The 15,606-nt window shown below is 50.4% G+C and overlaps 1 protein-coding gene across 7 annotated transcripts in view; it reads right to left on the reverse strand.

Annotated features, from left to right (window-relative positions):
• The window catches only part of Eps15l1 (epidermal growth factor receptor pathway substrate 15 like 1), an 85,522-nt gene extending 72,380 nt beyond the window's left edge, over positions 1-13,142 (reverse strand). For 6 of the 7 annotated variants that reach the window (XR_003378074.1, XR_003378073.1, XM_013350726.2 and 3 more), the window contains exon 1: positions 13,033-13,142. Coding sequence is in view for 5 of the 7 variants with exons in the window: in XM_013350726.2 (XP_013206180.1) it covers positions 13,033-13,065 (33 nt within the window). In the remaining 2 variants the exon portion in view is untranslated. Of the gene's footprint in view, positions 1-2,919; positions 2,977-13,032 lie in introns of those variants that run through there. The other variant, XM_026785373.1, reaches the window with a different exon arrangement.
• Between the last annotated feature and the right edge of the window lie 2,464 nt (positions 13,143-15,606).

Consider the following 15,606-nt stretch of genomic DNA (forward strand, 5'->3'; position numbering starts at 1 on the left):
CTAGAAGAGGCTAGATAGAAATGGGCCAAGCAGTGTTTAAATGAATACAGTTTGTGTGTTGTTATTTCGGGCATAAGCTAGCAGGCGGCTGGGGTGCTGGGGACGCAGCCCCGCCGCTCCTATTACTACATCTGCTCTCTTTTCCGGCTGTGGTATTCAGTTTCTGATCTCCATCCAGAAGAGGATTCTGATTTGTGAGTCTACCCCTAAATAAATGTCTATTTCTCAATTCTGAGCTAGTGTGGGATTTCTTTTAAGTGTCCTTCTTCAGTCTCTCTCCCAAAGCAGCAGCTTCTGCCTTCTTTCTTCTCCCCAATTCTTCCCCCCCCTCTGCCTCTCTCTGATCTTCTCCCTTCTCCCCTTACCCCCTTTCCCTTTCCCACCCACTAAATAAATATCCAACCTCACTCTGCATGGCGTGCCTATCCATCTTGGTCTCTTACCTGCCACATGGACCACCGCAGTCTCAGGACCCACTGCCCACTGCCTGCCACCGCCTGGGGACCTGCACAAGGTCTCATGGCCCACTGCCCACTGTCGCCCTCGGGTATCCACAGCATTTTATTTTTACCATAACACACACACACACACACACAAACACACACAGAGCTTAGTGAGTTTCCTACCATATTTCATGCAAGCTAGTCCCAGAATGGCAGGTGTGCAACTTCCTGCCTGTGGAGCCATGTCTGAAGAACTTTTGGGGCACTGCTCATTTGGGATTTCAAGCAAAACATTGTACAGCCTGTATTACAGAACAGAAGTGCTAGCCTTGCTGTCTACTTGGCAAAGTCAAGACCAGTCATGGAGCAGAGCTGGCAGAAGCACATGCACACATTCTTTGCCCTGCTCTGGAGGTGGAACAATGCAGCTGCAGAAGCTGGACCTATGCACCCTAGATGTGCAGGTGTAAGCATCTCCTCCAAACTCCAGCCAAACTTCTGCTAACTGCGGGATCATTCTCAGACTGACACACAAAAGCAGAACTAAAATATATGCCTATGCATGTGTATATGCCAGTGTACACAGAGGTCAGAGAACAACTTTGTGAGAGTCGACTCTCATCACCACGTAGGTCCCAGGGATCAAATTCATATTATCAGGTTTGGCAGCAAGCACCTTTAGCAGCCGAACCATCTCATCAACCTTAAAGTTTTAATTTATATTTAAACTTTTTAAAAAAAAAAATGTGTTCATGTGTAATTCTATTTCAATTAAAAGCTGTGTATGCAAACATGCCACAGCTTATAAGTGGAGGTTAAAGGACTCGTTCTTCTCCCACTTTGTGGGTCCTGGGACTGACCTCACGGCTGTCAGGCTTGGCAGCAAGTGCCTTTACCTACTAAGTCATCTTGTTAGCCTCCCTCCCTTTTTAAAAGAATGAATGGTGAAGGGTGCTGGAGATACAGCTTAGTGCGTAAGAGCACATACTGATCTTACAGAGACCTGGGTCAGGCAGCTCATGACCATCTTTGATTTTAGTTCCAGGGAACTGACACCTCCTCTGGCCTCCACAGGCACCTGAATATACATTTCGAATAAATTCATGCAGGAACCAATACACACACAATTAAAAATAAACAAGCCAGAAGAGGAGGAAGAGGAAGCAAGGCTAACGCGCCTGATCACAAGGCTTTCTGCAGCCATGTTATAATGGGGCAGAAGACAGTGTGCACCATGTAGGGCAGAGCAGAGCCTAGATGGACCTGTCTGCTCATTATTATTATGGCATCTGGAGACAGCATGTCACTATGTAGCCCAGACAGACCTCAACTTCCAGCAGTCATTCTGCTTCAGCCTCCAGAGCACTGGGACTGCAGCACCACACTGCCCTGCACGATACCCATGTTTGCAATGCCAGGGGTGGAACCTTGAGTTTGGCACATACTAGCTCCACTACTGGGTCAGATCCTAGCCCTGTTCCAATGGAGTCTAATGAAAAGCACAGCAGGGTGAGATGGCTCAGTGGGTAAAGCTGATTGCCACTAAGCCTGACAACCTGAGTCTGACCCCTACTCCTGTAAATTGTCCTCTGACCTCTACACACATACTACAGTGTCCTCCAACATAAATAAGTGTGATAATTTCTTTTCAAGAAGTAAAAGTCACACCAGGGGCCTCATCTGAAGATTATGAGGGAAGGAGGTGGCCTGGTGGCCAGAAGGGTAGTTTTCAGCACAGTGCTAGAGGAAGCAAAACACAGAACAAAGTGGACCACAGCTGCTGGTCACATTAGTGACTGACATAAAAGATACAGGTAAAAACTAAAAGAGCACAGACTTCAATGTAAAATACAAAACACTGAGGAAAAAGCACAGGAGACAAATCTTTAGAATCCAGGGCTAGGTGACAGTTTAGAAGCCAGAGTGCCTGCTGCATGCACGTAAGACCTGGTTACACATTCAGGCCAGGCCCATCCCAGGCACTTACTGTGCATGCAGTGTCCTGGGTTCCATCCACTGCACTGGAGCAACAAATAAAAATGAGTTCTTATGCTGGGTCGTGGTGGTGCACACCTTTAACCCCAGCACTCAGGAGGCAGAGGCAGGAGGATCTCTGAGTTAGAGGTCAGCCTGGTCTACAGAGCGAGTTCCAGGACAGCCAGGGCTACACACAGAGAGAAAGGCCCTGTCTCAAAAAAGAAGGAAAGAAAGAAGGAAGGAAGGAAGGAAGGAAGGAAGGAAGGAAGGAAGGAAGGAAGGAAGGAAAGAAAGAAAATACAGAGAGAAAGGCCCTGTCTCAAAAAAGGAAAGGAAAGGAAAGGAAAGGAAAGGAAAGGAAAGGAAAGGAAAGGAAAGGAAAGGAAAGGAAAGGAAGAAAAAAGGAAGAAAACTTCCCGAATTCAAATGGGGCTGGAGAGATGGATGGCTCAGTGGTTAAGATCACATGGAACAGAGTAGGAAAATCTTAAGGTCTCACCTGTTCCATCCACACTGCCAGAGCTCAGATTCAAGAGTGGAGAGCATCAATTGCTACCAGGTGACCTTGGATCCCAGCCTCCACTACAAGAAATGACCCTAGGTCAGGAGCAGCAGTTTTCTGAGATAAGCCCACCCTTCAGACAGCATACCTGGCTCTGCCAGCTCTTCCACCTACCCTAACTGACCTCACTAAGGCAAGAAGTTCCAGTCTGACATGGTGGCACACGCCTGTCACCCTAGCACTTAGGAGGCTAAAGCAGGAGGCTGGCTCTAAGTTCCAGGCAAGCCTGAGCTAAAGTAAACAGCTCTGTGCAGGGGTCAACTGCACTATTCAACAGATATGGAGCCCCTTCCTAGCCGAGCCCTGGTTCACTGGGCAACCCTGGGACAGTAGGCCTCCTCTCTGGATCTCAGTCTCCACATCCCACCACCAAGGCCTTGTGGCCCTCGGCTGTACTGATTCATGCGCTCATCCTATCCACCCTGCTTCCACTCAAGTTTCTCCAACCCTTTACAAACGATTTCCCCAAAGAGAGGTAAAGAGGTAGGCCTCTGGCTCTATTACTCCTCCCCTGCTTGCTTATTCCATCAACATGACAGTGCTCTGAGCTTCATGAAGGACAGTCTACAGCAAAGAGAACCCAGAATGACAGACAGGGACGGTGTGACACAATGAGGGGCTTCAAGGCTGGTGCAAGGATCCAGCAGATCCAGGGCTCTGCAGGAGAGGACGACAGGAGCCAAGTGTCTTGAGACCTGTCACCCCAGCAGCAGGGAGGGCCATGTCAGCAATCATCCAACAACAGCGATGATGTAAGGAGACAGGACTGGAGGCTGGTGTAGGAGTCATCCCAGCAGAAGAGCACCCGCTGAGTAACAAGGCTACAGACCCTAGGGCCAGGAGGACTGCACCCCCACACTGACCTCTCAGACTTAGTGTGCAGAAGGAAATGCAGGGCTAGGGGAGTGGCTGTCACCCTGGCAGAAGCTGAGGTGCAAATGTGATTGTGAGCAGGATGCCATTAAAGCGCTGGGACAGTAGAAAGGAAGACTGCTCAGAGCAGTCTTCTCAGCGTCTGTCTAGGGGACAGTCAACACATACCAAGTAAAACTACCCAGAAGCCAAGACTTCAGACACAGCCCACCACCCAGCTCAGAGACCATCCTCTCCCACTCTGTCTGTGCTTGAACAGCACCCTGGAAAGCCTGGAGATAGTCACCCCAAATGGCACCTTAGCTCAGTAGACTTCCGGAGCAGCCCAGTCTGCACAGCACTCTCTCTCAAGGAAACCCTGGCCTTAAGAGACTCCTTTCCTCCATGGCCCTAGGGCTGTTACCTTACATCTTCCAGCTTGACTCCCCTGCCTGGTCCGCTGTCCCCTACCTAAACTCAGGTCCTAGGACTTGAGTTTGAATGCATCTGACCTCCTCCTGGGGTGCTTCCAATCCGCCAGGACTCCTCAATCCCACCCTGAGCTTTGCACCTTCCCACTCTGGACAACCACTGGTGACATCAATAACCCTGGTCACTGGCCAGCTACTAGCTGAGTCCTAAGACAGTAGGCCCTGAGCTCCAACATCTTGAGCTAAGGCCCATCAGTTGACACAGGCACAGGAGTGCACTGGCTGGGTGAGAGGACCAGGATCAAAGTGTATCTAGATAAGAAAGAGTGAAAACCAGTATCCCTTCTGCCTGGCCCACTTGCCAGCACAAAGCCTCTCCTCTATTCAGAGGCCTCACCATCCCAAGGCAAAGACACACCACTGCGGAACCAGGCCGAGGAAAGACTAGAGGAGAAAGCTTCCAGTCTCAGGTCCAGTCTCTACGGAATGCCATCGCAATGACAGAAAACCCTAAGACCATGCAAGCTAATGCACTCACCCACAAGCTCACAGCGACACATCCACCACCACCCCTCAGTCACACTCACAGCAGTATTCTCTCCTTCCTTTCCTGCCAGCTGAGGTCACCACACATCCAGGCAGTGTCACAAATTATTGCTATGCTGAGTGATGTGACTGGCTGTTCTCTGCCTCCCTTAGCCCCATAGCAACACCAGGCACATACCTGCCACTAAGCTATGAGCCCTCAAGTGAAAGAATCCGGCCTGAGAGAGGATACCAATCCAAGGTACAGGGCGCTCAGCAGGCCCAGCCGGCCCAGACTCCCAGCCCCACCCACAAGGTTCCAAAGCTCCCAGGAGTGACGGGGACAGCCTTAGAGATCCTTCCTAAGAACCAAACTTAGAGGCAATTGCCTTCCAGACCCCACCAGGTTCAGCTGCATCTAGGACTCCAAGAGAGACAGGGAGGGGACCTGAGGGTTCATCCAGCCCAATGGGGGCAATAATGTTGCATAAAATTGCAGCCACACGCCAGCCTGAAAACTGGCTTCTCTTAATCCAAAAAGAGCATGCTTTTCAATTTTACATTTCCCAGCAAAGATAAACGTTCTAACATGGGTGAGTCAGTGGCTTCCATTTCCAGCACCAGAAAAATAAGGTCTGGGGGCAGGGGAAAGGGTAGGCTAATTTCCTGTGATGAGGCCCTCTCCATCCTCCAAAGAGTTTGTAAAGCAGAGGTAAGAGGTGTCCCGTGGCTGCCCTGGAACACGGCTCTGGTCTGCATAGGCGATGGCTACTTCTTTCATTCATCTGTTGAATGAGGGGATGAGCATGAGCACAGCACTTGTGGAAGTCAGAAAACAACTTGTAGGAGTTGGGTCTCTCCTTCTACCATGTGGCTTCCAGAACTGAACTCAAATCATCAGGCTTGGTGGCAAGTGTCTCTACCCAATGAGTCATCTCACGGGTCCCCACAGCTACTGCTTCTCTTGACTACATTCCTTCCACGAGCCACCCCACTGCTCTTCCTGAAGCTCTCTGACCAGTTCCTCTGCCACTGCACATCCAGCATTCCCTGTGGCAGTGCTGGCCCCAACACAGCCCCACCCAGTATTTCTCACATTCCCTAACAGCCTGGCAGTTAATATCAAGGCCCTGGGATACAGGATGAGTAAAAAGCACTGGCAGGAGAGGCAACATATATATCATGTGTTGCTGTGACCACCCAGCTACTCAGGAGACTGAAACATGGAGATGAAACTTTGAGGCCAGCCTGAGCTACACTGGGGGGGGGGGGGGAAGGGCTGCCTCAAAATATATTTTTTTTAAATTCCAGGGCTACATAGTTCAGTTGCTAGAGCACTATCTTAACATGCATAAGGCTGTAGCGTACACCCTCAGCACTACATACTATGGTCATGGTGGTGCATACCTGTCATCCCAACACTTGGGAGGCAGGGGAAGGGAGACCAGACTGCAAGGCCATCCTACTCTCCACAGGAAGTTCCAGGGCAGCCTGGGCTCCATGACAGCCTGTCTCAAAAGATGTTTTTGTTTGTTTTTTTTTAATGAGACAGCGAGAATGCAAGAATACAGAAATCACAAGCAGGCATGCAGCAAAGCACAGGGTGTCCATCACACCAGACAGTCATTTGTGAGAAAGGGCTCCCTGAGGAGACACAGCCCAGCTGAGGCAGAAAGAGCAGGGGAACAGAAAGAAGGGGGGGGGGGGAATCCAGATAGGCCACTGCAGGTGCAAAGGCCCCTGGGCAGCCAACAAGGCAGGCAGTGCTAGGAGATGGGAACCCTGGGATGCTCTCCCCCACATGCTAATGAGCAGCAGCCCTTCTCAAGCCTCTTCCAGCTTTCAGTCAGTAAGATGCAGGCCTGGCTAGAAACAGAAGGTGAGAGATGTCCCATGCAGCAAGTAGCATGTAGCATTGATGTTTCTGGGATGGAAACCAGAGGAAAAGCACTTGCCTATAGAATACATGAGGCACTGATGCTGATTCAGACCCTAGCACTCTTACACCAAACTAAGCGTGACAGACTGTGTATCAGCCACAACAGCTAATGGCTCAAACTCCATGGGGAGTGGAATCTATCATGCCCTAGACCACTGGAGCCACCACCCTGCCCATCAGCAAGCTGTGACCCTGTCTGAGGACAGTGGGTAGGTGTCACTCCACTGCAACCCTTGGCCTCAGGCCAGCTCTAGACAAGCAGCCTCCTGTCAGCCTTTTGTCCCAGACTCATCTGCAGTCCAGACACACCACGTCCTATTTACCAAACACCTTCCTCCTTCTGTCCCTAAGTTACCCACAGTCAAAGAACATGGAAGGCAGGTGCCGTCAGTCATGCCAGCACTCAGGAGGTGAGGAGAGAGGATGGCAAGGCAAGTTCTAGATGAGACCAGGTGATAAACCTGTCTTAACCCTCTCCCCCAAAATGTACACAATGTACACAAAACATTGAAGACCACCAGATGGATGGTTCAGCAGGTAAAGCCAAGCCTGGGGCCACTTGTCCTCTGACCACACACACAGTAGTGGCACATTCATGTCCACACAAACACACACAAATATGTAAATGTTTAAAAAAAAAGTACAAGGATATAACAAGCAGATGCTGTGAGGAGCAGTCACTGCAGGCAGCCAGTGACATCTGTGTCTGACAACCTGGAAACAATCCTTCCAGGACAGGAAACCGCAGCACAATAAAAAGAGCTGGGTCAGAGAGCCTGGCCAGGTAAAAGTGCCAGGCACAACCCCAACCAGGGACCAGATGGCTCCGACTCACTTTACCCCTCTACACAGTAAACAACCACAACAATGACCAGAGTGACCCAGATGATTAACCCAGCAACCCACAATACAGCAGCTCCCCTCTTCTCTCTCAATGTGTATTGGCTTTGTTTAGTCAGGTTTAAACTACATAGTCCTACCTGACCTGGAACCACACAATCCAGGTTGTCCTTCAATTCACAGAAATCCTGACTTTGCCTACCTAATGCTGGATGACAGGCTGCCTGCCTAGACCCACTGTGAGAACAGTGTCTACAGGGACACTGGCTGCTCCAGGGAAGCCAAGCTGAGGAGACTAACATGCAGCTGTGCATCATAGCTGGTAACACAGTCTAGAGGTCTCATCACAAAGTGATGCTCAGCTCCCCAGAGCATCTCAGGCAAAGACAGGCACTTGGCTCCTAAAAGCAGCTAACCCAGGCTCAAAGACGGGCATGGGAATGGGGGGGAGGCGCTGAGGAAGGAAGCATGTGATCTTGCTTAGGAGGGCCTCAGGAGTCAGCAAAAAGCAGGCAACAGAGGTCAACAAAGAAGCCAGGGGAGTACAGTTTTTCCAGGGCCAAATCTGCCCCAGACCCCTGCTCTTTGTCCATCAAGGCATACTGAACAGTCACCAGCCTTTCAGAAAGATAACACAAGCACAAGGGGACAAATGAGGGTCCGCAGGCCCTCAACATTCATTCCAGACACACTAGCCTGGCTCAGAGCTCTGAACAAGGAGACCAGCAGGCTGTATAGAAGAATGGGATGGTGGTGGGGCCTCCCTCAGTAGGCAGCTGTGGGTCAACTCCAATGTGGCACCCACAGGTATGGGACCTCACAAGTCACCTGACTACTGCAGTCTCAGCTTTTTCCCATGAGATAAACAGTCTTTCTAGACGGGCTGGGGGATAGCTTGCCAGTAAAGCACCACCTGCCAAGTGCAAGGGCCTGGGTTTCATCCACAGCCCTGGAAACAATTAAAACCTACAACCACAGTACTTGGTTCAATAAAGTGTCCCCAAATCCCCTAGAAGTAAGACGGGAAAGCAGGTGCTTTCCTCCAGTCTGCGGTACCTTCAGTATGAGGGTGAGGACTATGAACAGCAGACCCACAGAAGGAGCGGGCAGGATGAAATCTGAGGCCCAGCAGGGCAAAAGGGAAGTCAGAAGTCTCCCTGCGCCACTACAGCACCAGCAGCAACAGAGCCTGCTGGTGAGTGGAAGACAAGGGTCAGAACAAGGCGAGTAGTCAACAAGGCCAAGTGGGCCAGAGCGGAGCAGAGTGGGACTGGGGTGCTGGCTCACCAGTCCAGACTCACTTTGAAGGGCCAAGCACTTTACCAGAGCTACTCCCTATCCCTCTGCTAAGAGAATGAGAGTAATGGAAGGTTCTGGAGCAAGAGAGTGGCTAGAGATCCCACAGTAGTGTTAGGAAGAAAAGAGGGAAATGAGACTGATGCCCCAGAGAATTGCAAGGCTCAGGAAGTGGTCTATTCCAGAGTCCAGCAGGCCCCAAAGCAGTGGCGGAGTGTGTCAGGAGCATTTGCTGACGGCAGATTTAGAGGGCTGGGCATGGAGGCTGGGACCAGAAGGCAGAGAAAAAGAAGGTAGACAGAGAGGTGGGAGATGGCAAAAGCCCCTGACCAGAGAGGAGGAAGCTGAGAAGACAAAGGAGGAGGCTGTGCACAAGGCCTCAGGCTCTGCCCCAGCACCTCTGAACGAGCAAGGGTTCCTGGATTAGGGAGAGCAAAGTGGAGGCTGGGTTTACTGGCATTCATGTGCAATCTGCTGGGAAGTAGAGGCAGAACTGCACATCCCGATGGCCAGGGTGGTGTTGGGAAGGAAGGCAGAGGATAACAGGAAATGTCCTCTGGGGCTGGTGGAGAAAGAAGAGCAGCGGACTTCCACTGGTCCTATGGCTGGAAGCTCAACCACACCGAAGTCTTCTGTTCAGGACACCTCAACCATCCAAATGGTATCCCAGAATCCTCCCCTTGATTTCCCTGGGATCCTATGTGAGCTCCGAGGCTTGGCTCTAAGGACCTTGTCTTACACCTGGGTCTGAGCTTCAAGGGCAGGCACAGTGGGCTACAAAGATGGGTGGTTCAGCCTTTAAGAGGACTTCCTACTCTTACTGAGGGCCTAGGTTCAGTTCCCAGCACCCACATGTAACTCTGGTTCTAGTGAAGCCAACACCCTCTTGCCTCCATGAGCACCTGCACAAATGTGGTATAATTAACTCAGGCACGCACCCCCCCCACGACACACACACCCATATACATATAAGCAAATAAATCAAGGCAGGGAAAGGTATAGAAGCTGAGCAGGTGGCTCATACTGTAATCCCAGTACTTAGGATGGCCAGGCAGGAGAACTGCCAAGAGTTCAAGGCCAGTTTGGGCAACTTAGTGTCAGAGAGATGGTTCATTAAGTAAGGATGGTTGTCACCAAGCCTGACGACCTGTTTGATGTTTAGGACCCATATGATGGAAGTAGAGGACCAACTCCTAAGTTGTATTCTGACCTCCACACACATAAATATAAGGACTGCTCAGTAAGTAATTGTCTAGTGTGCATGAAACCCTGCACTCAGCCCTCAGCACACTGCCACTATAGGAGCAGGCAAGGGAGTTGTGAACCAAGCCTTCTGCTAATAAGGGGATAGGGTGCAGTCAGGTATTATCTGTGATCACAGTCCTCGAGGCTGAGGCAGGAGAGTCAGCACAAGTTTGGGGCCAGCCTGAGCAACCAGCAAGACTCTGGACTCACATGGAGAATCAACACAGAAAGCTGCCTTCTGTCCACCACATGCACCATGGCACACACTCCTACATACATACACACACAACAATAAACTAAATAAATACAAAAATAATATTAAAATAATCAACACAAAAATACAAGCATGGACGGGAAGCAGTTTAGAAGGTATAACCTGAACTTGTGAGCCACAGCAAGCTAGCATCTCCACTGCTGGTTCAGCTCCTGTTCCCACCCACAGCTCATCCCACACAGGGAAGAAAGGCCACGTGGGGACTACTACCCACTTGGAGGACGACACTTCCTGAATGCTGGACCTCTGAGCAAGTAGCCTGTCCTCCCACTGGTGACAGGTCTGACACAGACACAGCAGACAAACAAGCAACTCTGAGGACTAAAAAGAAGACTGTGGGGTCGTGTGAGGCACACATGGCCATGTGCCATGACTAGCAAAGGCCTCTGGGAAGGATGACATCTGAGCTGTCACTGAAGGAAGGGAAGGAACCAGGAGCCAAACCACAGAAGGGGAAAAGGTTAGAGTACTTCAGGAAGGAGGATCAGCCCTCAGGGACACCATGACAGCTGGAATATTCAAGGAGCAGAAAACTGGCCACATTGTGGTGCCACAGAGCATGTGGCAGGCAAGTCAGAATCTGGTGCTCACCGGGAAAAAGAGAATCAGGGTTCTATTCCACAAGGTTCTAAGGTGAATCTCGTGAACTGACTCATGTTTTCACATGGGTCACATAGCTGTGACAAAACACCATTCTACACTGCAGCTACTTTATTAGTAAATCAGAAGCAGGGTCTCTGGAGCACTAGCTGAGAGTCAACACCACACTTAGCCAGGAACCTCCTCCTTAATATTCTGGTGTTTTGGAAAAATTGACAGCATGTACCCAACTCCCATGCACTCAATAACCACCAGCTACTACCATGGTCCAAATTAAAAAAAAAAAATCCAAATTATGGCCAATGTCAAAATCAGAAACTTTAAAAAGACCTTCTTCCAAAAGCCAGAGGTAGTGCCTGGGCTAGAGACAGTTCGGTTGGTAACATGCTTGCCCTGATTCATGCCCTCTCCCCAGAGTTCACACAAATACCACATGGTGACATGTACTTATGAGTGCTGGGGATGTAGAGAACTGCTTGCTAGCTGGACAGACTGCCATAATTGATGAACTCCAGGCCAGTGAGAACTTGTCACAAAAGAGGAGGACACCCAAGGTTGTCTTCCGGTCTCTGCAAACAGGAGTGCACACATGCACACACTTTTATCAAGAAAGCACAGCCAAGAGCACTCACTCCTTCAATGGGCTTAGCAGAGACATCCCTTCCAAGCCTACTAACAATGATACCTCACGTCCAGGCCACATCACCTGCAGTCCCAACTTGGAAGCCTAGAGCAGGAGGACGGAGTGAGACCAGGAACTGGAAACTGGAAGCCAGGCTCCATATTAACACATATCTCACATCTGCCTGGTCCTTAACCATTTACAGAACACATTCACTGGTGCTGTAAAAACACGTTAATTAATAACCCCTGGTCGCCACACTGTTAATTGTCAGGGCTGTTGAGCGGCTAGTGCTTGCCTATAGGGTTTACAACCCTGCATTTCTTTCTCGGGCAGCCCAGCTGAGCCGGCACTCCAACCTGCCTATCAGTTCCTACCGACTTTGTGGCATTCATACCTGCAGTGGTTTCTAGTCCCAAACACCCAAATTTAGCGATGGGAACAAAAGAGCTTCAAATTAGGCATAGTTCTCACCTTCCGCTTAAGCATTTTATAGCTCAAATAGGTAACTGATGTGTGCTGAGGCCAAGAAGCTTGCTTCAAGGACACTCAGGAAGAGGAAGAGCTAGGGTCAAGATCTAAACATAAGGTGTTTCCTCACTGGTAACCATGACTCCATGCAAGATGATTCTAGCAAAGGGCTTGTAATATGCTGTGGGGACAAACGGGTAATTTGGCAAATTAGCAGGACAGGACTGCTTTCTAATTTTTATGGGTGTCACCTCCAGTTGACCAGCGACCTTGTCAGTGAGAGACTGCTGCGCTCCCAGCACCTGACCCCACGCACGTTAGAGGGGCTGAAGAATGAATGAATGACTGCTAGAAGCACAGGGGCTTTCTCCTGGCTTTTCTGGACATGCCTGTGGCGTTTGATGCTCTTTAAAAAAAAAAGAAGAAGAAGAATAGGGCGACTCTGAGGACGCAGACGGGCGCCCACCGTAGGGGCGTGGGACACGCGCTTTTCGCAGCGCGCAGGGGCAGCGGAAGCGGCTCCCTGGAGAAGGAGGACTGGGCGGCCGGAGGCGCTGCGGCGCGTCCCGGATCCCCGCGCGGCTCCACGCAGGGACGCCATCCGCCCCGACGCCAGACCCAGCGGGAGACAAAGACTGCCGACTGGGCCCACCGCCCTCGCCCACCTCCGCGGAGACGAAGCGCTACGCGGTTCACAGGCCCCTGCCAGCCTGACCGGGCCCCGACGGAGTAGACACGAGCGGCGACCGCTCCCCGTCATCTCTTCGCAGCCTCTCGGAGGGTCGCCGGGCGCGAGAGTCCGCGGGCCGAGCCGGCCTGTCACCTTCAGAGCCGCCCGAGCCCTCGGCGCGCGCTGCCGCCGCCGCCGTTCCCTGGAGCCGCGCTTCCGCGGTGCCTCGCCCTTCCCACCGCACCAGCCGCCTGCACCGTCCCGCGGCGCGCCCCAGCACCATACCTGCTGCGAGAGGGGGACGAGCGGCGCCGCCATCTTCGTGCGGACTCGGCCTCCCGAGTCCCGAAGGGGCGGGGGCGGAGCCGTGCGTGCGCACTAGGACGAAAGAGGGCTGCGTTGCGCGCGCAGCCCGGCCAGCGCCATGACAGGCCTGAGGGCTGGAGGACGAGAGTACACATGCGCAGATGGGAACCCAGGGCCTCACGTGAGCAGTTTTGCAGTAGAGGGGCGAGGCCTCGAGCATAGTCTGTCCGGAGGGGCGGGGCGATTCTACTCGGGGCGGGGCCTTGATGGACAGGCTCTGGCGCGTAGCCTAACTGGAGTGGGATGGGCACAATTACCATTGACAGCGGTCTGGATCACCGCAGTCGTCCAGAGTAGACCTGCTAGTGGGGACCAGGGGCGGGGCATCGGGAGCACAGCTGACCCGGAGTGGGCGGGGTGGGCGGCCTGGGGGCGTGACTCGCGTGCCTAGACTGATTGGAGTGGAAGGAACGAGCCCGGGACGTGGAGTAGGCGGCTTCTGAGGGCAGGGACACCAGAGGGCAGTAGGCCTCCCTACCAGGCTGCGGGCCTCCCTGAGGGTGGAGGGCTCGCTGCTGGGGATGCTCTAGGCTTCTCCTGTTCCTCGCCCTCTGTGCGCCACCCAGTCTGGGTCGGCATCTCCGAGTTTGGCTAAACTCAGGCTCCGTCTTAACCTCTCTACTCTAGCAGCCCTTACAAATGCTTAGGGTTTACTGAATTTTTCCCAGGAACACAGGAACAGACAAAGTACCATGACACCCAAGTCCAGAGTGGGCCCTGTGCGGTGTCGGTATAACCCAGTGGACTTACTAAACAGACTTGCAGACTTGGTTCTGATTCTGTTTGCAGATGTGGGTGTGGCCTGACAGTTTGGTTTGAGGTTCAATTTTGGTTCCTTTGTAATTAATGTATGTATGACTGTGTGTCTGTTACATGCACGCCAGTGCCTGCCGAGGAGAGAAGAGGTTGTTGCATGCCCTTGAGATGGAGTTAAGAGCACCTATGAGCCTCCACGTGTGAGTGGAAACCGAACTTGGGTCCTCTGGAAAAGCAACAAGGACCTTTAACCAATGAACCATCTCTTCTGCTACCCTGGCATTTTTTAAAATTACATTTTAATCAAAAGCAATATACAAATTCAATGCAATGCCCATCAAAATCCCAGCAAAATTATTCATAGACCTTGAAAGAACAATACTCAACTTCGTATGGAAAAGCAAAAAACCCAGGAGAGTCAAAACAATCCTGTACTTCTGGAGGCATTACAACCCTGACTTCAAACTCTACTACAGAGCTACAGTACTGAAAACAGCCTGGTACTGGCATAAGAACAGACAGGAGGACCAATGGAACCGAAGAGAAGACCCAGATATCAATCCACACATCTTCAAACACCTGATTTTTGACAAGGAAGCAAAAAAATATCAAATAAAAAAGAAAGCATATTTAACAAGTGGTGCTGGCATAATTGGATTTCAACATGCAGAAGAATGAAAATAGACCCATGTTTATCACCATGCACAAAACTCAAGTCCAAATGGATCAAAGACCTCAACATAAAGTCAGCCACACTGAACCTTATAGAAGAGAAAGTAGGAAGTACACTTGAACACATTGGCACAGGGAACCACTTCCTAAATAGAACCCCAGCAGCACAGACACTGAGAGAAACAATTAATAAATGGGACCTCCTGAAACTGAAAAGCTTCTGTAAAGCAAAGGGCACGGTTAACAAGACAAAGCGACAGCCTACAGAATGGGAAAAGATCTTTACTAACCCCACATCAGACAGAGGTCTGATCTCCAAAACATACAAAGAACTCAAGAAATTTGACACCAAAAGATCACATAATCCAATTTAAAAAAAAATGGAGTACAAACCGAAACAGAGAACTCTCAACAGAGGAATCTAGAATGGCTGAAAGACACTTAAGGAAATGTTCAACATCCTTAGTCATCAAAGAAATGCAAATCAAAACAACTCTGAGACTCCATCTTACACCTGAAAGAATGGCCAAGATCAAAAACACTGATGACAACTTATGCTAGAGAGGTTGTGGGGAAAAGGGAACACTGTTCTCAGAAAATTAGGAAACAACCTTCCTCAAGACCCAATAATACCACTTTTAGGTATATATCCAAAGGATGCTCAATCGTGCCACAAGGACATGTGCTCAACCATGTTCATAGCAGCTTTGTTTGTCATAGCCAGAACCTGGAAACAACCTAAATGCCCTCGACTGAAGAATGGATAAGGAAAATGTGGTACATTTACACAATGGAAAACTAGACAGCAAAATAATAATAATAATAATAAAAACAGCTTGAATTTTGCAGGAAAATAGATGGAACTAGAAAACATTATTTTGAGTGAAGTAACCCAGACACATGAAGACAATTATAACATATACTCACTCATAGGTGGTTTTTAAACATAAAGCAAAGAAAGCCAGCCTACAAACCACAATCCCAGAGAACTTAGAAAACAATGAGGACCCTAAGAGAGACATAGATATAATCTACATGGGAAGTAGAAAGTATAAAAAGACAAGA

The sequence above is a fragment of the Microtus ochrogaster genome, linkage group LG1 (genome assembly GCF_000317375.1).
Source record: "Microtus ochrogaster isolate Prairie Vole_2 linkage group LG1, MicOch1.0, whole genome shotgun sequence".
NCBI classification, from domain to species: domain Eukaryota; kingdom Metazoa; phylum Chordata; class Mammalia; order Rodentia; family Cricetidae; genus Microtus; species Microtus ochrogaster.